At 56.1% G+C, this 25,581-nt stretch overlaps 1 protein-coding gene across 3 annotated transcripts; it reads left to right on the forward strand.

Annotated features, from left to right (window-relative positions):
- The first annotated feature begins 3,490 nt into the window (after nt 1–3,490).
- On the forward strand, nt 3,491–23,790 carry SNRNP70 (small nuclear ribonucleoprotein U1 subunit 70). Of its 3 annotated transcripts, none has more exons than XM_060174118.1 (10): nt 3,491–3,633; nt 4,340–4,496; nt 6,550–6,612; nt 6,699–6,753; nt 11,861–11,925; nt 12,919–12,981; nt 15,754–15,835; nt 18,852–18,953; nt 22,791–22,878; nt 22,957–23,790. In XM_060174118.1, the coding sequence occupies exons 2-10, from the start codon at nt 4,350–4,352 to the stop codon at nt 23,621–23,623; spliced, it is 1,332 nt and encodes a 443-aa protein (XP_060030101.1). In that variant the 5' UTR covers nt 3,491–3,633; nt 4,340–4,349; the 3' UTR covers nt 23,624–23,790. The 3 variants fall into 3 exon arrangements, with proteins under 3 accessions (XP_060030101.1, XP_060030102.1, XP_060030105.1); XM_060174119.1 differs by having other exon boundaries at nt 22,984–23,790; XM_060174122.1 differs by lacking the exons at nt 3,491–3,633; nt 4,340–4,496; nt 6,550–6,612; ... (2 more) ...; nt 12,919–12,981; nt 15,754–15,835 and adding an exon at nt 16,520–18,582.
- The last annotated feature ends 1,791 nt before the right edge of the window (nt 23,791–25,581 follow it).

The following is a 25,581-nucleotide window of genomic DNA, read 5'->3' on the forward strand; positions in this document are numbered from 1 at the left end:
GGTTAAGGGGCCAGCCTCTCCCAGAGCTTCCTGAAGAAACACATCTGAGCTACATTGTATTTTTTTGTTTTTTGAAGATTTGTTTGAAGCATTTTAGGTGAGAGTGAGTTTCATAGGAGGCAGAGAGAGGTGAAAGTATCTCCCTGGTACGTGCGGTGTTGGGGATGAAGCCAGGAACTGGGCACGAGAATCGAATGACCAGTCAAGCTGGTTCCACATTTGTTGTGTTGTCCTTGCGTTTTATTGTTGTAGTTATTATTATTGTTGTTATCGATGTCGTCGTAGTTGGATAGCACAGAGCGAAATGGAGAGGGGAGGGGAAGACAGAGAGGGGGAGAGAAAGACAGACACCTGCAGACCTGCTTCACCGCCTGGGAAGCGACTCCCCTGCAGGTGGGGAGCTGGGAACCGGGATCCTTATGCCGGTCCTTGCGCTTTGGGCCATGTGCGCTTAACCCGCTGCGCTACCGCCCAACTCCCCACAGTTGCTCTGTGTGTGTGTGTCAGAGTTTTTTTTTTTTTTTCCTAGAGCAGTGCTCGGCTCTGGTTTATGGTGGTGCAGGGGATTGAACCTGGCACTTTGGAGCTTCAGGCATGAGAATTTCCTTGCAGAACCATTATGCTGTCTCCCCTCACCCCAAAGCATTCTTCTTCTTTTTTTAAAAAAAAATATTTATTTATTCTCTTGTTGCCCTTGTTTTATTGTTGTAGTTATTATTGATGTCGTCGTTGTTGGATAGGACAGAGAGAAATGGAGAGAGGAGGGGAAGACAGAGAGAGAGGGGAGAGAAAGACAGACACCTGCAGACCTGCTTCACCGCCTGTGAAGCGACTCCCCTGCAGGTGGGGAGCCGGGGGCTCCAACCGGGATCCTTACACGAGTCCCTGTGCTTTGTGCCACCTGTGCTTAACCCGCTGTGCTACCGCCCGACTCCTGCAGAGCATTATTCTTATACATGTGAATGTGATGTCAGGGATTGAATTTGAGACCTCATGGCTGCTATTCCAACTCGTTATCCACTGCACCACTTTCTAGCTGTGGGATCCATCCATCATCATTTTACCAGATCACTACTCCGCTTTGCCATAATATGGCGGTACTATGATTGAAGCTGGGACCTCAGTGTAATTCCTCAGGCATTGTGCTCAGTTTTATAACCATGCTGATGATCAAGCCCAGGACCTCACATATCTTAACTGTTCTCTCCACTTGCTGACCTTCTAAATGCAATAGCAACAACAAAAGGAATGTGTTGCCATGGGCAGAGTCCTATTAACTGAATATCACTGGGACAGTGCCCTCCCAGGATCCAATCAGGATCCAGGGTTGCAGTTACAATGTCTCTTTAGTCTCCTGAGGACTACAGTCATTTGCTTTCTCTTCCTTCCTAGTGACCTAAATGCTTTTGAAGAATACTGATTAGCGCTGCTCCCCTCCCCAGCTCAGCTCTGGCTACTTACTGATGGTGCCAGGGAGTGAACCTGAGACCTCTGGCCTGTGAACTACGGGTGCTCTCGCCACAGCCCGCAGTGTGTGTGTGTGTGTGTGTGTGGTTTTTTTGTTTGTTTGTTTTATTTTATTTTATTTTTGCCCCAGGGTTATTGCTGGGGTTCGGTACCTGCACTATGAGTCCACTGCTCCTGGAGGTCATTTTTGTCCCTTTTGTTGTCCTCGTTTATTGTTGTTGTTATTATTATTGTTGTCTTTGTTGTTGGATAGGACAGAGAGACATGGAGAGAGGAGGGGAAGACAGAGAGGGGGAGAGAAAGACAGACACCTGCAGACCTGCTTCACCGCCTGTGAAGCGACTTCCCTGCAGGTGGGGAGCCGGGGGGCTCGAACCCGGATCCCCAAGCCGGTCCTTGTGCTTTGCGCCACGTGCGCGTAACCCGCCCCGCCCTCAGTCTGTGCTTATTCCTACTTTTTTTTCCCTCCAGGGTTATCGCTGGCGCTGGGTTCCAGCACGAGGAGTCCACTCCTGCTGGCGGCCATTTTATTGGGTAGGACAGACAGAAATCAGAGGAGGGGGAGGTAGAGAGGGAGAGAGAAAGATAAGAGGGAGATAGTGAAGCGACCCCCTTGTAGGTGGGGAATGGGGGGTCGAACCCTGATCTTTGTGCAGGTCCTTGCACGTCGTACCGTGTGCACTTAACGGGTATACCATCACCCGGCTCCTGTTTATTTGATCTTGATTATTATTTTAAATCAGAGCACTGCTTAGCCCTGGCTTATGATAGAGCAGGGTATTGAACCTGGGACCTTAGACACTCAGGGGCATAAGACTCTTTTTTTTTTTTTTTTTTCTTTTTACATAACCATTATGCTGTCTCCCCTGCCTCTATCTGGTTTTAGTCTCAACTAGATTTTTTAAATAAATAAATCTTTTTAAAAAATAAATAAATAAATAAATCTTTAATTTATTTATTCCCCTTTGTTGCCCTTGTTGTTTTATTGTTGTAGTTATTATCATTGTTGTTGTTGATGTCGTCCTTGTTGGATAGGACAGAGAGAAATGGAGAGAGGAGGGGAAGACAGAGGGGGAGAGACAGACAGACACCTGCAGACCTGCTTCACCACTTGTGAAGAGACTCCCCTGCAGGTGGGGAGCCGGGGTTCGAACCGGGATCCTTCTGACCGCCGGTCCTCGCGCTTTGCGCCACCTGCGCTTAACCCGCTGCGCTCCCGCCCGACTCCCCCCATTTATTTTTTTGACCAGAGCACAGCTCAGTATATGTTCATTCTTTTAAAAAATTTTTTAAAGTTTATTTTTACAATTTTTACCAGAGCACTGCTCAGCTCTGGTTATGGTGGTGCAGGGGATTGAACCTGGGACTTCGTAGCCTCAGGCACAAGTGTCTCTTTGCATCACCATTATGTATCTAACCCTGCCCATGTGTTCTTTTAAATTGCCTTCAACTTTCCCCCTCCCGCCCCCACATAAACTCCAGGAAGGAAAGGCTGTTTCCGCCCCTTTGCTTAAGACAAGCGCCCAGCACACCCCGGAGCTGGGCAGCCGAGGGAGCGGCTGCGGGAGCCATCAATGAGCCACCCGCTACGCAGAGGGACTCTTTGAGAGTGGCGGAGGGGCACCAAGTTCGCCCACGAAGCGACGTACGCATGCGCGTGAGCTCTGCAAGGTGAAGGGGGGGAAGGGGAGAGGGCGGGGCACCGAGCAGGAGCTCGCCGACCGAGGCCGTTGGCTCCCGAGCGCGAGGAGAACCAGGATTGCTACGGGGTGCGCGTGCGCAGTTGGACTTCATCGGCAGGCCGCTCGGACGTTTAAAGTTCTCGAAGGAGGGGCCGAGACTGCGCGCGTGCGTAGTGCCGGGCAGAGGCGTCCAACCCCTGTGCGTGGGTGGGGGCTCGACCGGAGCGGCGCGTGCGCAGCACGGCCGGCGGAGGGATTTGCGGAAAGGGCCCGCCCCGTCCCCCTGTCGCGAGCCGAGGCCGCGCGGGCTCGTGAGCAGTGGCCTGGTGCGCGCGCCGGGCGGGCGACGGAGGCAGACGGGCCGCGGACACCGCCGCCGTGAGGGAGTCGTCTTCAGAAGCGGAGTCCCTGCTCGCTGAGGGGCAGCCGCAGCTGCCGCGAGCCTCCGGACCGTCGCCAGGCCGAGGAGGGCGCCGCGCGGCGGGTGAGTGAGGCCGCCTGGCCCGACGCGGGGGCTGCGGGGCCGCTTCCCACAAGTCCCCGCGGCGGGCCCAGGCCCTCGCCGGCAGGTCGATCCCCTTTCCCGCGCCCCCGGGCCCCCTACCCAGAGTCCTCCGAGAGCGGGGCCCGGACCTTCTCCTCTGGCCCCTCTCGTCGGCTTCCTACCCACAGGCCTCTGCGGTGTTTTTTTTTTGGCCTTGTCTCCGCCGAGCCCCGGACCCTTACCCACAATCCCGTTCGCCCCGGGTACTCGGCTCATTACCCAGAAGCCCCCGCTCGCGGGTGCGCTCCCGCCGCCGCCGCCGCCCGCGCCCGCCGCCGCCCGCGCTCCCAGGCGGGGACCGTCCCCTGCCCCGGCCCCGGCCGCGGGGACCCCCGGGAGTCCCCGGGAGCCTCAGTCTCCCCCACCTTCCCAGCCCGGGCTTAGGACTGTCTGCTCTGGCCGGCGGCGGTGCCGGGGATCCAGCCCGGGACCCCGGGACCCCCGGGCAGGAGAAGCTTCTGCAGCACCGTCGCGCTGTGCGCGCGGCTTTGTTTCTCCCCGACCCTCGCGGCCCCAGGCCTGAGCTTTGGCCCCTTTGGGGGGGGGACCTGCCGGGACTGAGCCCCCCCCGCCCCGGTCTCCCCGCCTCTTGCGGAGCCGGGCTGCCGCGCCCTCCCGCCCCTGACCCGGCCTTGGACCCCCCCAGATCGGCCACGATGACCCAGTTCCTGCCGCCCAACCTGCTGGCCCTCTTCGCCCCCCGCGACCCCATCCCCTACCTGCCGCCGCTGGAGAAGCTGCCGCACGAGAAGCACCACAACCAGCCCTACTGCGGCATCGCGCCCTACATCCGCGAGTTCGAGGTGAGCCGGGGCCGGGCCGGGCCGGGCCGGGCCGGGGCGGGGCGGGGCGGGGCGGGGCGGGGGGGGCTCGGACCCGGGCTCGCGGGCCCCGGGGCAGCGCCGGTGTAGCGCCGGTCCGCCCCCCGCCACGGGTCTGTGCCGCCCCAGACTTTGTGATCCCGGCGGGACACAGTCGCTTTTGCTAATTTTTTTCTTTAGTGTTTTATTTATTTATTTATTTATTTATTTATTATTTTTAATAATTTATTTCTTTATTGGGGAATTAACGTTTTACATTCAACAGTAAATACAATAGTTTGTACATGCATAACATCCCCCGGATTCCCATGTAACAGTACAACCCCCACTATGTCATGCATCGTCCTTCATGGACCTGTATTCTCCCCACTTATTTTGTTTTTTGAGAGAGATGCAGAGAGAGAGAGAGAAAGACAGACACACAGAGAAACAGCAGAGCGCCGCTCAGCTCTGGCTTACGGCGGTGCGGGGGATTGAACCTGAGACTTCGGAGCCTCCGGCATCAGAGTCTCTTTGCATCACCATGATGCTGTCTACCCCCTTCCCTGACACAGTCGTATTTTGTTTTTAATTTTTACTTATTTATCTATTCCTTTTTGTTGCGCTTGTTTATTGTTGTAATTATTGTTGTTGTTGTTGATGTCGTCGTTGTTGGACAGGACAGAGAGAAATGGAGAGAGGAGGGGAAGACAGAGGGGGAGAGAAAGACAGACACCTGCAGACCTGCTGCACCGCCTGGGAAGCGACTCCCCTGCAGGTGGGGAGCCGGGGGCTCGAACCGGGATCCTTATGATGCCGGAACTTGCAAAGCTTTGCGCCACCACCAGACTCTCGACAGTCATTTTTTAAAAACTATCTGTTTGTTGCCTAACTTGAGAGAGAACCAGCGTGAGCGGCGCGCCACGCTCCACACGTGCGGTGCCAGGGACTGAGTTCTGACAGCCTGGCAGCCCCTTGCACTCTGCCTTCCTCCTCCTCCTCCTCCTCCTCCTCCTCCTCCCCGCTAGTGAGAGGGAGAGAGCCGGCTCTCAGCTGGCACCTAACACCCTGGGGAGGGGAGGGGAGGGGAGGGGACCTGGCCCGTGGAGGGGCGTTGGGTGAGGTTCAGGCCTGGCCCCGCCTGCCCCCCCCCCCCCCCCCCCCCCCCGCCTGTCTCCCCATGTTGGTAGCGCTTAGGCCTCGGGCTGAGGGTCTCAGCTCTGCGGGTTCTGATTGGAAACTCCGGGTGACAACGAGGCTGCGGGCGCATGAGGCACAGGGCCAGAGAGATGGCGGCCTGGGGGGTTGCCGGCTCCTCTGGCCCCGCCGAGGTCATGGTCATGGTGTGACGCGGAGGTGGGAGGTGGGAGCCCTCAGCGCCACTGGTCCCTCTGTCCGCTTGTTCTGATTTTTGTTACGATACACTGATGGCTGCTGACCGCCCCCCCCCCCCCCAGCTTTAACTTCCTATAGACATCTGGGTAGACAGCAGAATGCTAATTTCTCTACTCACTTTGAAGAAAGACTACGAAGCTGAGGATTCCGTCTTTGATTCTTTCTTTTTCCCTTTTGTTCCCTTTTTTATCGTTACTGTGATTGTTATTGATGTCATTGTTGGATAGGACAGAGAGAAATGGAGAGAGGAGGGGAAGACAGAGAGGGGGAGAGAAAGACAGACACCTGCAGACCTGCTTCACCGCCTGGGAAGCGACTCCCCTGCAGGTGGGGAGCCAGGGGCTCGAACCGGGATCCTTGCGCTTTTTGCCACCTGTGTTTAACCTCCTGCGTTACCACCCAGCCCCCCAGTTTTTTATCCTTAAGTTCACAGGATGTGAAACTCATGTCGCTGCAGAAGCCCCTGCAGAGTTGTGCTCCAACACCCGTCGCGCCGTGCGCTCGGTCGCTCTGGGTTTCATTGGTCTGGGCCGTGCCGCTGGCCCGGACTTGGCTGTGTTTGCAGCCTGTGTGCGTTGGGGTTTGTGGGACTCGCCTGCTCAGCCCGAGTGCCAGTCCGTTTCCCCTACCCCCTCCCACCCTGTCACCTCTTTTGTTCCAGGATCCTCGAGATGCCCCTCCTCCAACTCGAGCAGAAACCCGGGAGGAGCGCATGGAGAGGAAGGTGCGTCCGTTCTCTTTGTTCTCTGTGTTTCTCAGCTCAGGACACTCCCGTCCCGTCTCAAATGTCAGCCTTCCCTCTTCCCACAGAGACGGGAAAAGATTGAGCGACGCCAGCAGGAGGTGGAGACAGAGCTCAAAATGTGTAAGTCTTGATTTCTGCCTCACCTCTGAAACTTCCCGAGATCAACCTAGACACTCTTTTTTTTTGAAAGTGGAATTGTCAGTTTACTTTTTTAAAGAGGGTTTTTAGTGAGAGGGGTCACCTCTGGCATGCTGGACTCAGATGTTTTAAAAAAAATTGTTTATATTTACTCCCTTTTATTGCCCTTGTTTATTTTTATTGTCGTTGTTGGATAGGACAGAGAAATAGAGAGAAATGGGGAAGACAGGGAGGGAGAGAGAAAGACAGACACCTGCAGACCTGCTTCACCACCTGTGAAGGGAACCCTCTGCAGGTGGGGAGCCCGGGGGCTCAAACTGGGATCCTTACGCAGGTCCTCGCGCTTTGTGTCACCTGCACTTAGTCCACTGCGCTACCGCCAACTCCCTTTTTTTTTTTTTTTTTAAACATTTGTGTATGGGAGGAATAGGAGAGAGAAAAAACTGAACCAGACATCACTCTGAAACACGTGCTGCCGGGTATCGAACTCAAGACCTCATGCTGGAGAGTCCAATGCTTTATCTACTGCACCACTTCCTGGACCACCTGGACTCAGATTCAGTACCTCAGGTTGCTCCCATTTGCCACACTGCTTGTGGTTCAGGCATTTAGAGCAGAGAGGCTGAGATACGTCCGAACACACAGGATTTGCATGTCTGAGCCCTTGGGTTCAGTCCCTGCCTGACATCACAGCCAGGGGTGCTGTGATCTCACTGTCACAGACGAGGGTGGTGGGAGATAACGGAGTCGTCAGGCAAACAGACGCTGCACCACCAAAAGCCAGGGCTGAGCGGTGCCCTGGTTAGAAGAGAAGGTCTGGGGAGTCGGGCGGTGGCGCAGTGGGTTACGTGCATGTGGCGCAAAGCGCAAGGACCGGCGTAAGGATCCCGGTTCGAGCCCCCGGCTCCCCACCTGCAGGGGAGTCGCTTCACAGGCGGTGGAGCAGGTCTGCCGGTGTCTGTCTTTCTCTCCCCCTCTCTCTGTCTTCCCCTCCTCTCTCCATTCCTCTCTGTCCTATCCAACAACAAAGCAACGTCAACAATGGCAATAATAACCGCAACGAGGCTGCAACAACTAGGGCAAGAAAAAGGGGGAAAATGGCCTCCAGGAGCGGTGGATTCATGGTGCAGGCACCGAGCCCAGCACTAACCCTGGAGGAAAAAAAAAAAAAAAGAAGAAGAGAAGGTCCGGGAGACACTCCTCGGTGGGCTCCCTGCTCAGCCACACGGGTGGCTTCAGCTCGGGTCTCGGCACTGTGTGGGAGTGTCGTGGACTCAGGCCTGGAATGGTGAAACCGACTAAATCTTACAATTTAAAAACTTACTTAAAAGAGAAAAGACGCATATACTTAGGGGAGAACCGGGGTGTCACTGGCACGTGTAATGCCGGAGATCTGACGGGACCTGCCGTGTGAGAGTCCCACACTTTCGCTCATTCGTTCCTCGTGCCACTTCCTGCACTGCAGAGCAAGCTTGTGTGTGCAGGGATTGAACCCAGCACCTTACACATGGAAACCCAGAGCCTTACGACTGTGCCAACTTCCAGGCTTCAGTATGTCTTCAGAGGGAAAAACAGTTTTTATTCTTTGAGTAAGGGGCTTGGGTATCAGTCAACAAATAGCGCCTTTGTCTTATGAATAGGGGAGGAACATGTCCGGCAGTTCTGAGAAGCCATGAGGTGAAAATACACTCCTGACAGATGTGGTTTTGTTGGGATCTTAGTCACTACCCCCCCCCCCCCCCCAGCAGAGCTCATGTCTCGCTAAGGTGCTGCTGGGGATTGAACCTGGGACCTGTGGTGCTCCCGGACCTTTGCAGGACCATTATACTGTCCAGCCCATACACTGTTTTGTTTTGTTTTTTGCTTCCAGGGTTATCGATGGGACTCCATTTTTTTCCCCATTTTGTTGCCCTTGTTGCCATTGCTGCTGTTGTCAGATAGGACAGAGAGAAATCAGAGAGGAGGGGAAGATGGGGAGAGGGGGAGAGAGAGAGAGACCTGCAGACCTGCTTCACTGCTTGTGAAGCTTGTGGACCCCCCCCCCCCCCCCGCAGGTGGGGACCAGGGCCCTTGTGCACTGCAATGTGTGCGCTCAGCCAGGTGCGCCAGTGCATTTCCTAAGGGGTCAGAGACTAGGCTAGAGCTAGAGCTAGGATTAGAGGCGCCCCAACAGTGATGGCACGTGCCTTGGGGTGCTTGTGACCGGGCACACGGGGGGTGTAGTACACAGCTCAGGTGCTCTGCCGTCTCTCCCTTTCTCTGAGTGGATAAAAAGTCCCAAGAATGATGTAATCGTGCATTTAAGAGAGCCCAGCTCTGCAAAGAAAGAAAAGAATCTTGGAGACGGGTTTAGGTTGCGCAGTGGTTGTGTACGGAGGCTCTCGTGCATGAGGCTAGCCCCAAGTTCAGTTCCCTGCAGCAGCAGCGTGAGCCAGAGCAGATCAGCGCCCTGGTATAAAAGGGCAAAGAAATTCTCAGGGTCGGGCGGTGACTCACCGGGTTAGTTAAGCGCACATAGTTCGAAGCTAGGATCCCGGTTCCAGCACCCGGCTCCCCACCTGCAGGGAGGGTCGCTTTACTAGTGGTGAGGCGAGTCTGCAGGTGTCTGTCTTTCCCTCTTCCCTCTCAAGTTCTCTGTCCTATTAAATAAAAAGGGAAAGGTGAAAAAACCCTCAAGCTACAGTGGCGAGGTGTCTGCTATGAAGATGGCCTAGGGGCTGGGGGGAGCTAGAAATTTGCCTGCCCCGGTGCGTTTACAAGGTGCGCTGCGCTCGCTGTGCGTCCTACTCGTGTCGGTGTGTGAGCTTGGTTGGCTTCCCTGAGAAAGAAAACCAGTAGGTCAGGTTTTAGCCCTGGGAGCTCACCGGGCCTCCTCGCTCGCTCACAGCCTAGCGGCTGCTTCTCCAGGAGACCTTGTCCCCTACTGAGCTCTGGAGGCTGCTGCTGCTTCTGCCTTGGCAGCTGCTCAGAACTGCTGCCTGTGCTCCTCCCAGTTTCTGAGTTTCTGAGACAGGACTCTGCTTCCAGGGGGAGACTGCAGGGCTTTCTTTACCTTCTGAAAGCCACCAGGGGTGCCCACCTCCAGTCCTCACCTTCCTGGCAGAGATCAAGGTCCCCTTCAGGCCTCTGGCAGCCGGCTGGTTGATTGTGGGGAGCCTGGGGGGCGCTGACTTAGTCGCACAGCTTTGTGTTAGGCGGTCTCCGGTGTGTCTGCGCTGCTTTCCCTCTTCGCCTGTCAGGAAGCTCTGGCTCTGTGCTCCTAGGCCTCTGCCTTAGGCCGTGAGCCTTGGTCCCACCAAGCCTGTTAGACCGCCCGCTCGCCGCTCCTGGCCCTCTCAGCCCGTGCTTGGTCATCCTGAGGCCTTGTTGCTCCTCTTCATCAGCAGCAGGAGCCTGTCTCCGCAACGCCTTTCCTTACTCTCCAGTGGGTGGGGACTTCAGACCCCCTTCTCCTGGCAGAGCTCACGGGCAGTGAGTGGGGTGCTGTCAGGCTTTCTCCTCTCAGCCTTCTGTCGCCCTTCCTCCGTCTGGGGCAAGGGGAACTCTGCTGAGAGTCCTGGTGAAGCCTGGCAAGGCGCTGTGTAGACTTGCCAGCAACCAGTGTCTGCCTGGGCCACCTGGCAGCCGGAGGGACCCCTGCTCCGGTCCTCTGTTAGGCCCGAGGGACCAGCACCATCTAGGTCTGCCCACTGCGGGTCACAGCCCCTCCTCTAGTTCACGCACAGGGAGGGCTTCCTGGCCGAGCCAGTGTGAGCGGCCTAGTGCAGACTGGAGAGGGCTGGACACTGGCAAATGGCCCAGAGGGTCGAGCTCAGTGGGCTGCACAGATGGCCGTGTCCTCCGGAGCTTCCGGTTCCCGGAGTTCCCCCCTTTGGACCTCTTTTTTTTTTTTTAATTTTAATTTCTTTATCGGGGAATTAATGTTTTACATTCAACAGCAAATACAATAGTTTGTACATGCATAACATTTCCCAGTTTCCCATATAACAGTACAACCCCCACTAGGTCCTCTGTCATCCTTGGATCTGTATTCTCCCCACCCACCCACCCCAGAGTCTTTTACTTTGTGTGATACGCCAGTTCCAGTTCAGGTTCTACTTGTGTGAAGTCACCATTTTTTACAGCTGAGCAGTGTTCCAGTGTGTATATAAACCACAGCCTGCTCAGCCACTCATCTGTTGTTGGACACCTGGGTTGCTTCCACCTCTTGGCTGTTATACACTGTGCTGCCGAGAAATGTGCGCGCGCAGATGTGTTTGGGTGGGGGCTGGGTAGACTCTTCTGGAGACATCACAGCAGCGCTGATTGATTGTGAAACTTCTTGTGCACATGCTCCTGTGTAGCGGCTAGGAGCTCGAACCCAGGTCCTGGCACAGGGCAAAGCGTGCCATCTACAGGGCGAGCTCTTTCTCAGCCTCCCTGTTAACTTTTCTTCAGGGGACAAGAAACAAAAACAAACAAAACTTCTGAGAGAAACACAGAGCAGTGGGCTGGTGGGCAGGCGTAGACAGACAGCATCACGGTTATGCCTGAGGCTCCAAAGTCCCAGGCTCAGTCCCCCGCAGTACCGCCAGCAGTGAAGCTGAAGCTGAGCTGTGCTCTGGGAAGAAAAAGAAAAGTCCGCACTGGCTCGGCTATGTCAGGTACCAGGGATTAGCTCCAGGGCTTCACAAGGCTTCTGCGCTTGGAGCTACCCTGGTTCTTGATGGTTGGTGGCTGCTGTCTGCAGAGATCATTCCTCAGGGCCTTGCAGGACCAAGGCTGGGAGCCTCTGTGGCCTGCTCACTTCCCTGCGGTTGTAGTTGCAGGCTGAGCCAGTGGGTGGCAGTGTGAGCCTGCAGGGGAGAGGGAGGGAGGGAGCAAGCTCACCTTGAGGGCTTGCTGCCTGGCCAGAGAACCTGGTCTGCCTGAAGCCAGCCTTAGCTCCCCCATATCCCCCACCCCCTGCTCCCCATTATCAGGCACCCTGCTTCAGGGAAGCACTGGGGCCATCCGCAGGGCCTTGGTCTGTCTCCTCTCCCGTAACCCTTTTGCTGTCTGTGAGCCTGTCGGCCCCTTGTACTTAACAGATTCTCTTATTTCTGCACAGGGGATCCTCATAATGACCCCAATGCTCAAGGTGACGCCTTCAAGACTCTCTTTGTGGCTCGAGTGGTGAGTCTCCAGCTCCCAGTCTTTGGGGCCCAGGTTGCCGTTGGACAGAGGACCATGGGGTTAGGTTTGGTTTAAGTCCCTGTGAATGTTCCCTGCTCACTCCCCTCCCCCCTTTTAAATTGTGATTAATAATAGATTACAAAGTCGTAAGATTACAGTGTATAGCTGTTTTTTTTTTGCCTCCAGAGTTCTCAAACTATGAATCCACTGCTCCTGGAGGTAATTTTTTTCCATATTATTGGATAAGACAGAGATTGAGAGTGGAGGGGAAGATAGAGATGAGAGAGAGAGACACATGCTTCGCTGCTTGTGAAGTGTCCCCCCCCCCCACCCCCGTGTGGGGAGCCGGAGGCTCGAACTGGGATCCTTGTGAGGGTCCTTTTGCTTCGTACAAGGATGGTGGTGCGGGGATTGAACCTGGGACTTTGGAGCCTCAGGCATGAAAGTCTTGGCATAACCATTATGCTTTCTACCCCCACCCAATTTCTTTATTTCTTGACTAGAACACTGCTCAACTCCAGTTTGAGTGATGCCAGGGATTGAGCCTGGAACCTTCAAGACTTGGGCACGAAAGTCTGTGTTGTAATTGGCTTTGCTCTTTTCCCTGGCCCTCTCTCGATTTAGAGAGAGTGTGTAGTTCCCCCCTTCCACCTCCCAAAGATAACCACCAGAGTTCTAAGAGTCTGCCCCTGTTCCTCTCCATGTGTTCGGTTCTCTAGATTCCACATATGAGCGAAGCCGTCTGGTGTCACCTTTCACCTCTTATTTTGCTAATCATAACCAACTCAGATTCCACCCATTTTGTCGCAAAGGACACACCTTCATCTTTTCTTACTTTGGGGGAGTACCCTGTGGGCTGTGTGCCCTGCCTGCTTTCCTCACAACAACCAAAGAGTGGAAGCAGCCGAGATGCCCCTCAGCGGATGACGGGCTGCAGAAGTTGCGGGATTTCAGTTCACTTTCCCTTTTAACTTCCTGTCTGTCTCCTCTTAGAACTATGATACAACAGAATCCAAGCTCCGGAGAGAGTTTGAGGTGTATGGACCCATCAAAAGAGTGAGTAGATTGCTGTCACCAGTTGGAATGGGTCGGGTCGAGGGTCAGGGTCGAGGGAGAAGGCTGAGCTCCTGGACTTGGAGGCTCACTCGCTGATCCTTCAGAGTCTGTGCTCGTGGTTTACGTTCCAGCCACACTTCTGTGGCTCCAGACGGTAAGGAATGTTGCCATTTGTTGATTCCTTTGCTTTATTCCTTTTTTTCTTTTTTACCAGAGCCCTGCTCAGCTCTGGGTGATGGTGGTGCGGGGATTGAACCTGGGACTTTGGAGCCTCAGGCATGAAAGTCTTGGCATAACCATTATGCTTTCTACCCCCACCCAATTTCTTTATTTCTTGACTAGAACACTGCTCAACTCTAGTTTGAGTGATGCCAGGGATTGAACCTGGAACCATCAAGACTTGGGCACGAAAGTCTGTGTTGTAATTGGCTTTGCTCTTTTCCCTGGCCCTCTCTCGATTTAGAGAGAGCTACAAACTTTGTAAGTAAATTTCTGATGTAGAAGATACTGTCCGGCATCTGTTTCTGTAAGGCAGGTTGGCGTGCCTCCTCCTGACTGGACAGACCCAGTCGCCCCCTCGTAGAGTTAACATAGAGACTCTCCGTCTCTCCGTCTCCTTCTCCGTCTCTCTCTCATACAAACCAGAGGGCCAGGGCATCACTCTGGTACGCAAGATGCTGAGGACTCAACCTCGTGCCTACGAGTCCAACACTTGATCCACTGCACCACTTCCCAGGTTGCGAGAATGTACCTGACTGGTTTCCAGCAGAGCTCCATCAAGCCCACTCTCCTTCCTTGAACATGAAAGTCACTTGACGCCGTGGTGAAGGCCCGAGGTCTTGTGGTGTGGGAGCTGCTGCTAAGCCTTGAGCTCCAGACACCTTGCCCCAGGCTTGTTCCTCTGATCTCACTTCAGCTGGGTTTGCAGTCCCAGTTGGCTGTGGGAGGTTCTGTGGTCCTGGGGTCACTCCTTCCCTTTTTCTTTCTTTTTTTTTTCCCCTTGTATTTATTTTTTTTTCAATTCTTCCCCCCTCCAGGGTTATTGCTGAGGTTCGGTCCCTGCACTACGAATCCACTGATCCTGGAGGCCATTTTTTCCCCCCTTTTGTTGCCCTTGTTTTATCATTGTTATTGCTGTCGTTGAGAAATTGAGAGAGAAGGGGAAGACAGAGAGGAGAGAAAGATACCTGCAAACCTGCTTCACCACTTGTGAAGCGACTTCCCTGCAGGTGGGGAGCCGGGGGCTCGAATCAGAATCCTTAACGCCAGTTTTTGCGCTTGGCACCATGTGCACTTAACCTGCTGCGCTACCGCCTGGCTCCTGTTTATTTTTTTTAACCAGAGCACTGTTCAGCTCTGGTTCATGGTGGTGTGGGGGATTGAACCTGGGACTTCGGAGCCTCAGGCATGAGAGTCTCTCTGCAGAACCATTATGCTATCTACTCCGCCCCCTTTTATTTAAACGTTATTTGATATAACAGAAATTGAGAGGGAGGGGAGATAGAAAGTGCCCTGTGACCTCAGGTCCCCTCCAGAAGTGACCCAGGGTGGCGGTGCTGGGAATGGAATCGTTAGAGTGCTTCTCTCCTCCGCCCTGCCCCAGCAGAGCCTGGACCTTTGTCCTGTGCTCGGTGTCTCCGGGTTCCTGTCTCTTCTGCCCATCTCTTGTGGTCTCCGATCTCTTCCCCATTCCAAAACACTCCCATGTTTTCAGTCCTCCGTGACTGGCTTTGAGCCAGCGTGGCTCTTCCTGCCTGCCCCTCTCCTGTGACTTTCCCAAACTCCTCGTGCGCCTTGCACACACCTGACCTCACCTGACCCTTCCCTGCACAACACGCGGCCTCTCAGGCTCTGACTTCTTGGGCTCGGGAAGCGTGCTTGTGATTGCTGCCGCTCTCTTGAGCTTCCTTGTCGTCCAGATGTGTCCTAGACACACTGACTGCGTCCTTGGTCTCCTGTCCCCCTCTCCTGGGTCCTGGGTGGGTGCGTATCTCCCCCCAGCAACCCCGCCCCCAGAGCACTGCCAGGTGGTGGTGCCAGGGTTGAACCCGGGAACTTGGAGCGTCAGTGTGCTGTCTCCCTAGCTCCTCCTTTTTTCCCCCTCCTATTTTGAAACTTTATTTGATATAACAAATTGAGAGGGAGGGGAGATAGGGAGAGAGACAGACACACCTACAGCACTGCTTCACCACTTAAGAGGCTTTTCCCCTAGCAGATGAGGACCGGGGGCATCATAATACAGACATGCACGCACTCAGCCAGATGCCCAGTCCCTGGCCCCACCCCCTCCCTTGTCTTCTCTCCTCTCCTCTCCTCTTCACTGGCTCGTCACCACTCTGGCCTGCTGTTTAGGTTTAATGGGAGACGGACGCCGCAGCCCCATGACTTCTGTGCTGTGAGCATTAGGGGCCCCAGTCCAGGTCGCTCCCAGGTGTGGGTTTCTTCTTTCTTTCTTTCTTTTTTTAAAAGAATTTATTTATTCATGAGAAAGATTGGAGGAGAGAAAGAACCAGACATCACTCTGGTACATGTGCTGCCAGGGATCAAACTCGGGACTTTATGGTTGAGAAGTCAATGCTTTATCCACTGTGCCACCTTCCGGACAACGTAGGTGTGGGGTTTCTGTCGGTGCTTGCTTTGGATTTTTTGACGGCACAATAGAAAAATGAGTCTGAAGGACAGGAAGGGTCTGGGCGCTTGTCCTGGCACCACACACCTGGCACAGGGCGCTTGGTTGCTGGGGTGGGAGCTGACCAGCCCCTCCGCCCTCAGATACACATGGTGTACAGCAAGCGGTCGGGGAAGCCCCGCGGCTACGCCTTCATCGAGTACGAGCACGAGCGGGACATGCACTGTGAGTACCGCCCCGGCCCGCCCGCCCTCCCTCCCTCCCTCCCTCCCTCCCGCCGTCTGTCAGCACCCCGCCTCACCAACCCCGGCACGAGCCACGTCTCTTCTCCCTGTTTCTGATATATATCTTTTTTTTGTTTGTTTACATTTGTGTTTTTTATAAAAAACAAAACCGAAATTGCCCACAACGTGTGTGTGTGTGTGTGTGTGTGTGAGTGTGTGTGTGTGAACCCAGGGAGGTAAGTGTCACACGTTGAACCTCAGGGGCAAGGAGGGCACCAGGCGGGGGGGTCCAGGGGCTGGCTAGGCGGGGAGGGGTCGGACAGCAGGGGAGCCTCTCCCCTCCCCACCCCACCCCACTGGGGTGGGGCAGTCAGGTTGGGCTGAGGACTGGCTTTGGACCTACCCTCTCCACCCCCCAGCATGACTGGGGCCGGGCCACCCGACCCTCTGCCTCCCTGCCCCTGGTCCCCCACCCTGTTCCTCTGCGGGCAGTGGGCTGCTAGGCGTGTTGGGCTCGTGCCCCCACATCTCCCGAGCCCCCTCTGAGGCTGCGGCGGCGACCACTGGGCAGGGTCGGGTGGGGGGGCGGGCAGGGCTGCGGCGTGTCCAGGGGCCGCCGTATTAATTGACTGTTCTTATTGTCACTGCAGCCACCACGCAGCTGGCTTGCAGCTGATGCTTACGCTCCCCTTACAACACCTCAGTGTATGGTTGGTATAAGGGTTTGTATCATGGGTAAGATCACTCAGCACCGCACACCAGCCCAGCTTAGCCAGGCAGCGCAGGAACAGCAAGGCGCCCCTCCCGCCCCTCAGCCCTTGTCCCTGTCTGGTGCCCTTTGTCCCTCCTGTCCTCGCAGTCCACACGTTCTCCGTAATGGCACCGACCCCAGGCGGGGAAGGATGCACCCTGAAGGGAAAGGCAGCTGGCCTTTCCAGCCGGGCACCACCTGACTCCCCTGCCACCTGTCCCCCCAAAAGTCTGATTTCAGTGGCAAGGAGGTGGGGGCATCGAAGACGGGGCGCACCAGGGCCAGGGCTCTGTGCGGAACCCTTCGGCCCTTCCTCGGGCTGCTGCCGGAGTGCTCTGGAGCCCTCGGCTTGCTAGATCTGGGCCCCCGCTGCCTGTCATTCCTCGGGTTCCCCGAGTACACGGTGCCCAGCCGCTCTGCAGTGGGAGCAGGGATGGGGGTGGGAGGGAGCAGGAGGCAGCCTGCGAACGGCTGGAGGTGCTGTAGGTTTGCATAAGACCCTTCCGCTGTCAGACACGAGAGAGGGAGAGAGCGAGAGAGCGAAGCCTAGAAGCACACACGCCACACGTTTGCTCTGCTGTTCCTCTGGGTTGGGCGGCCTCTGGGGTTCGGGACACGGAACCAGAGCAGGGTTCCTTTTGCTTGACTGTGTTCCCTGCCATAACCCCCTCCCCCAGCACCTCCTTTGGCCTCGGGCTCATACCGCCCCTCTCCTATGATCATGGGCGGCAGCAGCGCTAGATCTCCCGGACTCCAAAGCTCTCTGGGGTGTGCCAGCCTTGGGGCTGTCGTCAGCGCTGGGGGGGGAGAAGGTGGAGGTGGCAGCTTCTGTCCCTGTGCTCCCTGAGGGGTGTCGCACAGGTGATGTGGACTTGACTGGGGAGATGAGAATGGACAGGCTTCCCGAGACAACCCCCCCACCACCTTTTTTGTAAACTCAGGCAGGATTGCTCTGGGGCTTTCCTGCTCCCTGCCCTCTCAACCATGCCCCTCCCCCTGCTCCCCATTTCAAGGCCTCCTGGAGGTCTCCCCCCACTCCCTCCTCCTGGAGGTCCCCCCACTTGCTCTGCCTGTCTGCAGGTGGTGCGGGAGACGTAGTTCCTTCCCTTTGGGCCTCCTAGACTCCTGCTGCCCTCCCCGTAGCTTTAGCTGACCCCTGGTGGGGGGGGTGGGGTCTGTGCGCGTGCTCAGGTAAGCTTGGGGGCTCCAGGTAAGCGGTCCCGTGTCCCCCACCCCGGGAAGCCCGCCTCCTCGCCAGGCCCCCAGGAGTTGCCGGGCCCCCCCCATCCCGCTCGGTTTGGACACCCGCAAGGCGGCATCGGTAAATGGCACCTTTTCTCTTCCTCTGGTTGTTATTGGGGGGGGAGCGGGCTGGGGCGGGCCAGGGAATTGCGTTAGCTGAGGACGGCCCCTCCCTAGACCAGGCTGGGGGTGGAAGTCAGGGGCTTTTTTCAGGCTCACGAGGCAGGTGGGCCTAGGGGCGGAACCGCCTCTCCCGCCGCCTCTCCCCTCTCCTCCCCGTCCCTGCCTCCCTAGGCCCTGGCTGGTCTGGGATGTTGGTGGGGGGGGGGGGGGCAGGGGAGGTGCGCGGGCCAGCCAGGTCAGGTGGCAGGCAGTCTCTCAGGTAAGGTAGGAGCTGAGGAGTTGCAGTCCACGCACGCCTCCGTGTCCCTCCCTTCCGCCCCGGAGCACAGTAACCCGCCCCCCTGCTCCTTGGCAGCTCCCAGATTCTCCCGCCCCTTCTGGTTCAGTCTCTGCTCTGATGTCTGTTCTTCCCACACTCACCTTCCACTCCACAAAGCGAACCAACTTAACAAACGGTCGAGGTGTGAGCTGGGGTGCGGAGCGGCCCGGCCAGGCCTCCTCCCCAGCATGGTTCAGGGTGCATGCCGGGTCGTGGCGGGCCTCTCCCCACAGCAGTCCTCAAGTTAACCTCCAGTTTCTTTGCAGCGACTTTGACCGCCTGGGCCTGAGGGGGCTGCTCTGTCCGATGGGAGGTGGGTGGGCCTAGGGGCCGAGAGCGGGGGCTGCTGGGGGGACAGCGGACCCCAACATAGTTGGGGTGCGATGAGGAAGCAGAGCTGTGACGGAGCAGGCCTCTCCTGGGTTGGGGCGGGTGGTTCTGGCTGGCGGTTGCCTGGCTGTCTGGTGGACGTGTGCGCGAGTGCGAGTGTTGACGGGGTGGGGACAGTGGCCTGCTGGGCACCCTCCTGACTTGAGGACCTTCTGGGGACTTCTCCCCGCCCCCTCCCCACCTCTGTTGCAGCCGCTTACAAGCACGCAGACGGCAAGAAGATTGATGGCAGGAGGGTCCTCGTGGATGTGGAGCGGGGCCGGACCGTGAAGGGCTGGAGGCCCCGGCGGCTAGGTGAGTGCGTCCTGCCTGCGTGGTGACGTTCCTCTTACTGCTCCCGTTGCCTGATCTTCTCATCCTCGGCAATCCCCGAAGCCCCAGCCCCACACAAAAATAGAAGGCGGGGGCTGGGTGGTAGCGTAGCCGTATAAGTGCACGTGATTCGAAGAGCAAGGATTGGTGTAAAAATAGACGAAGGGGGAGTCGGGCGGTAGCACAGCGGGTTAAGTGGCGCAAAGCACAAGGACCATCTTAAGGATCCCGGTTCAAACCCCCCCCTCCCCACCTGCAGGGGAGTCACTTCACAGGTAGTGAGGCAAATCTGCAGGTGTCTGTCTTTCTCTCCCCCTTTGTCTTCCCCTCCTTTCTCCATTTCTCTCTGTCATATCTAACAACGACATCAGTAACAACAATAAAAATACAACAAAGGCAACAAAAGGGAAAATAAGTAAATTTTTAAAACATAGAAGAAAAGAAAATTCCACCCGGGAGGTGGTTCACTCAGTAATACAATGGATCCTGGGGCCTGGGGTCCACATCCCATCCCTGGCGACCCCTTATCTTTCTTTATTGGATGTAGAAATTGAGAGGGAAGGGGGAGATAGGAAGAGAGACATCTGCAGCATGGGTTTTTTTTGAGTATTTTTATATATTTATTTACTGATTTCATTTTGTTGCCCTTATTATTTTATTATTGTAGTTGTTGATAGGACAGAGAAAAATGGAGAGAGGAGGGGGAAACGGGGAGAGAAAGACAGACACCTGCAGACCTGCTTCACTACCTGTGAAGCTACTCCCCTGCAGATGGGGAGCCGGGGGTTCGAACTGGAATCTTTGCGCCACGTGTGCTTAACCCGCTACACTATCGCCCGACTCCCTGCAGCACTGTTTTTACCACTTGCAAAGCTTTCCCCCTGCAGGTGGGGACCGGGGTCTTGAACCTGGGTCCCTGTGCCTTGTAATATGTGCGCTCAACCAGGTATGCCCCCACTCGGCCTTATTTTATTAATCTTTGAATGCTCTCAGCGTATAAGTTAAACTCTCATCGAAGCAGTGTACACAGGGGAAACATTGGGCTGTTGGGAGAGTCATGATGCCTTTGCGTAGAAAAACAAGGACAAATAGATCCTGGTTTTCCTGACTGCCCAGCGATCTAAATAGAATTCGGAAATATCTGTGACTCACCTGCTGGGGGTCATGGACTGCCCAGCGATCTAAATAGAATTCAGAAATATCTGTGACTCACTTGCTGGGGGTCATGGACTACCCAGCGATCTAAATAGAATTCGGAAATATCTGTGACTCACCTACTGGGGGTCATGGACTGTGTTCACCGTGGATAAGAGGGAACTACTGTTAAGACGAACAAAATTTCCTGATGCCACATTGACTTTTTTCTGTATTTCAATAAGAGATAGAGACCAAAGCACAGCTCAGCTCTGGCTGATGGTGGTGCTGGGGGTTGAACATGGGATCTCAGAGCCTCAGACACAAAATCTTTTGCAGAACCATTATGCTGTCTCCTCTGCCCCCAAAACGTTTGACTTTTCTTTCTTTCTTTCTTTCTATCTGTCTGTCTGTCTATCTATCTATCTATCTATCTATCTATTTATTTATGTTTTGCCTCTAGGGCTATTGCTGGGGTGCGGTGCTGTTTTGCCCCATGTTTGTTGCCCTTGTTGCTCTTGTTGTTATTGACGTCATTGTTGTTGGATAGGACAGAGAGAAATGGAGAGAGGAGAGGAAGACAGAGTGGGAGAGAGACAGACACCTGCAGACCCGCTTCACCGTCTCTGAAGCGACTCCCCTGCAGGTGGGGAGCCGGGGGCTCTATCCGGGATCATTACGCCTGTCTTTGCGCTTCATGGCATATGCACTTAACCTGTTGCACTACCACTGACCTCCCCTTCTTTTGTTTTAAATCCCTGTTTATTGAGTAGAGACAGCCAGAAATCGAGGGGGAAGGGGGTGATAGGAGAGAGACACCTGCAGCCCTGCTTCACTTTCAAAGCTTTTCCCCTGCAGGTGGGGACCAGGGGCTCCAGCCTGGGTCTGAGTGCACTGTGATGTGTGCATTCAGCCAGGTGCGCCACCATCTGGCCCCCGACATTGACCTTTATACAGACAGTGCATTCTAGGATTGCTTTCCATTCTGTTCCAAATTCTATATTTATTCATTTAAAAAATTTTTATTCCCTTTCATTGCCATTATTTATCGTTGTTGTTGTTACTGTTGTCGTTGTTGGATAGGACAGAGAGAAATGGAGAGAGGGGAAGACGGGGGGAGAGAAAGACACCTGCAGACCTGCTTCACTGCCTGTGAAGCGACTCCCCTGCAGGTGGGGAGCCGGGGGCTCGAACCGGGATCCTGATGCTGGTCTGTGCGCTTTCTGCCATGTGCGCTTAACCAGCTGCGCTACCGCCCGGCTCCCCAAGTATTCTCCCTTCTCTCCGTGGTCCTGTGGACATCTTCCTGTGTAATCTAAGCAGCTTTCTTCACTCTACCTGTTTGATCGCACCCTGCTAGGCTGTGGCTTTCGTTGCCCCAGCAAAGTGCCAGGTCGTGGGAGCGGGCAGATCCCACAGAAAGCTGGCAAGGAGGTGCCCGGTCCCCGGCGGCAGGCGTCTTAGATGGTCTGGGTTTGCTTCCTTCTAGGAAGTTTGCTCCTTAGGGTTGGTAAGTTTTTTGCGCTGTGTGTGTGTGTGTGTGTGTGTGTGTGTGTGTGTCCCTGTGTCCTTGTGTGCTAGTGCCATGAAGAAAACTGACTGGTTCTGGTGGCCTAGTGGAAACAGTAGTTTTGGCCTTGTTTTCACCAAAGCTCCGCTCTTACCATGGTGCCTGGGATTGAACCCGGGACTCAGAGTCTAGTGCCACCTCCCGGGCCGAACCTGGGACTCCTCTGGAGCCTTAGTGGTGAAAGTCATGTTCGACCACTATGCAGTCTTTTGCCCCTTTGCTTTTTTTTTTTTTTTTTTTTTAATTTTTCCTTTTCATTGCCCTTGTTTTATTGTTTTGTAGTTACTATTATTGTTATTGATGCCCTTATTATTTTATTGTTGTATTCGTTGTTGATAGGACAGAGAGAAATGGAGAGAGGAGGGGAAGACAGAGAGGGGGAGAGAAAGACAGACACCTGCAGACCTGCTTCACCACCTGTGAAGCGACTCCCCTGCAGGTGGGGAGCCGGGGGCTTGAACCGGGATCCTTAGGCCGGTCCTTGCGCTTCGTGCCACGTGCACTTACCCCACTGCCCCACCACCTGACTCCCAGCCCTTTGCTCTTAGTGATTGCTATCCTGAGAACATGCTTTTCAAGAGTCGTCACAGTTTCTTTCTCTCCCTGGAGTTGAGGCGTGGACAGCTCAAACCGACGGGCACCGTTGCACAGAGGGGCTTGAGCATGTCTTACCTGGGGGTTGAGGTTCCTGCCCAGGGGGACATGAGTGTTGGTCTCTGGCAGGTCAGGGGAGGCTGAGGGGACATGGGTGAGGTGAAAACAAAGGGAATGAAATTGCAGGGGCGCAGGAGACGAAGGAGCCTCCAAACTGGCGAGAAGCAGAGTTGGAAGGGATCCTTAGACAGTGGGTCGCTTGGACTTTGAAAGACCAGCGGCAGCAGGGTGCCCAGGGCAGGCGGGCCGAGGGGCCTCACCCGGGGAGGTGCTCGGCGGGACAGAGATGCGGGGAGCTGTGGCATCTCCTGCCTGAGCAGGTCTGCCCGAGCCGGAAGCCCCAGCTCCACCCACCAGCTGGTTGTTCGGTGACCTGGTGTGCGGGTGGGCCTGCTGCCCCCCCCCCCCCCGTCCTGCCTGGAGTGCCCCCCAGCCCGCTCACCATGGCCCCTCGCCCCTAGGAGGTGGCCTCGGTGGCACCAGGAGAGGCGGGGCCGATGTGAACATCCGGCACTCAGGCCGGGACGACACCTCCCGTTACGACGAGAGGTAAGACGGGGCGCTGGGGCCGGGGACCGGGCGGTGACATGGGGGAGCCGGGCCACACACCGCCGCCCCCTCATCCAGGCCGGGCCCCTCCCCGCTGCCCCACAGGGATCGGGACCGCGAGCGCGAGCGGGAGCGGCGGGAGAGGAGCCGCGAGCGAGACAAGGAGCGAGAGCGGAGGCGCTCCCGCTCCCGGGACCGGCGGCGGCGCTCGCGGAGTCGGGACAAGGAGGAGCGGCGGCGCTCGCGGGAGCGGAGCAAGGACAAGGACCGCGACCGCAAGCGGCGCAGCAGCCGGAGCCGCGAGCGAGCCAGGCGGGAGCGCGAACGCAAGGAAGAGACGCGGGGCGGCGGCGGCGGCGGCGGCGGCGGCGGCGACATGGCCGAGCCCTCGGAGGCTGGAGACGCGCCCCCTGACGACGGGCCTTCCGGGGAGCTGGGGCCCGACGGCCCTGACGGCCCCGAGGAGAAGGGCAGGGATCGAGACCGTGACCGTCGCAGGAGCCACCGCAGCGACCGGGACCGACGCCGGGATCGGGACCGAGATCGGGACCGGGAGCACAAGCGTGGGGAGCGAGGTGGGGAGCGGGGCAGGGACGAGGCTCGGGGCGGGGGTGGGGGCGGCAGCCAGGACAACGGGCTGGAGGGCATGGGCGGCGATGGCCGAGACGTGTACCTGGAGCCGGAGGGGGGCGACGGCTACCTGGCCCCCGAGAACGGCTACTTGATGGAGGCTGCGCCCGAGTGAGGAGGACCGGCCGTCGGCTCCCTGTGGACGAGTGCCGCCCACCCCGCTGCCAGCCAGCCTCTCTCCCCGACTTTGTTGGTCACATAAGTTCGCCAGCCAAGGGTAGGAGTCTCCTTATTTGTTCTGGCCCCTGGGATTTAAGAATAAAATTAATTTCCTGTTGATAACTGGTATCTTGGCTTCCTGTCCTCCTGGTACCAATAGTTCCCCAAAGGTTGGCATCCCATACAAACAACCTGCCTTCTTACTTCGTACTTTCTTTTTAATATTAAAAAAAAAGATGTAGGGGGAGTCGGGCGGTAGCTCAGCAGGTTAAGCGCACGTGGCGCAAAGCGCAAGGACCGGCAGAAGGATCCCGGTTCAAGCCACGGCTCCCCACCTGCAGGAGAGTGGCTTCACATGAAGTAGGTCTGCAGGTGTCTTTCTCTTTCCCTCCTATTTCTCTCTGTCCTATCCAACAACGACAACAATAATGACAACAAGGACACCAAAGGAAATAAATAAATATTAAAAAAATAAAAGTCGGAAGTCGGGCGGTAGCACAGCGGGTTAAGGACACGTGGTGCAAAGCACAAGGACCGACGTTACGGATCCCGGTTCAGGCCCCTCCACCTGCAGGGGAGTCGCTTCACAGCCTGTGAAGCAGGTCTGCATGTCTCTGTCTTTCTCTCCCCCTCTCTGTCTTCTCCTCCTCTCTCCATTTCTGTTCTGTCCAACAACTGCAACATCAATGACAGCAATAATAACTATGATAAAACAAGGGCAACAAAAGGGAATAAAATAAATTTTTTAAAAAAGTATTTTTATTTATTAGAGACAGCCAGGAACTGAGAGGGGCGGGGGAGGTAGGGAGTGAGCAAGAGACCTGCAGCACTGCTTCACCACTCAAAGCTTTCCTCCTGCAGGTGGGGACCGGCTCAAAGCTGGGCCCTTGCTCTTGTAACCCGCGCTCAACCAGGTCTGCCACCACCCAACCCCCGTCCTTAGTCTATAGACGTCGAGCTTTTTGGCCTAAGACTGAAGCTATGCTCAGTACAGAGCAGGGTAAGAAGCAAGTCCCCTCCAGGGCCCTTGGTCTCTTGCCGATTTATTTTCCCCGTCTCCACATAGTCCCAGTGGGGCTGGGGTGGGCACCTGATGACGCAAGAAGCTGCAACTGACTGAGCCTGTGTTCGACTGCAGGACAGTCAGGCCGCTGTAGACAGGGCCAGCGTGGGGAAAGGCGAGAACAGGACAGTCAGGCCGCTGTCGACAGGGCCAGCGTGGGGAAAGGCGAGAACAGGAAAGTCAGGCCGCTGTAGACAGGGCCAGCGTGGGGAAAGGCGAGAACAGGACAGTCAGGCCGCTGTAGACAGGGCCAGCGTGGGGAAAGGCGAGAACAGGACAGTCAGGCCGCTGTAGACAGGGCCAGCGTGGGGAAAGGCGAGAACAGGACAGTCAGGCCGCTGTAGACAGGGCCAGCGTGGGGAAAGGCGAGAACAGGACAGTCAGGCCGCTGTAGACAGGGCCAGCGTGGGGAAAGGCGAGAACAGGACAGTCAGGCCGCTGTAGACAGGGCCAGCGTGGGGAAAGGCGAGAACAGGACAGTCAGGCCGCTGTAGGCAGGGCCAGCGTGGGGAAAGGCGAGAACAGGACAGTCAGGCCGCTGTAGACAGGGCCAGCGTGGGGAAAGGCGAGAACAGGCTTGGTTTGCACGCAGTAATGACGCCAACAGTAGCGATTGTGGAGCGAGACAAACCATCAGCCCGATTTAGATGTCAGCAAATTCTGGACAAAAGATTTTTAAAAGTGATGTAACAGCTGGGCGGTGGCACACCTGATCAAGCGCTCATAGTATGAAATGCAAGGATCCTGGTTCGAGCCCCAGCGATAACCCTGGAGGCAAAAAAAAAAAAAAAAAAAACGATGATGCAGCTCCCATTTGGAAGGCAGCTGCGTTCAGCACTGTATCCCCAGTG

Source organism: Erinaceus europaeus, chromosome 2, assembly GCF_950295315.1.
Source record: "Erinaceus europaeus chromosome 2, mEriEur2.1, whole genome shotgun sequence".
NCBI lineage: Eukaryota > Metazoa > Chordata > Mammalia > Eulipotyphla > Erinaceidae > Erinaceus > Erinaceus europaeus.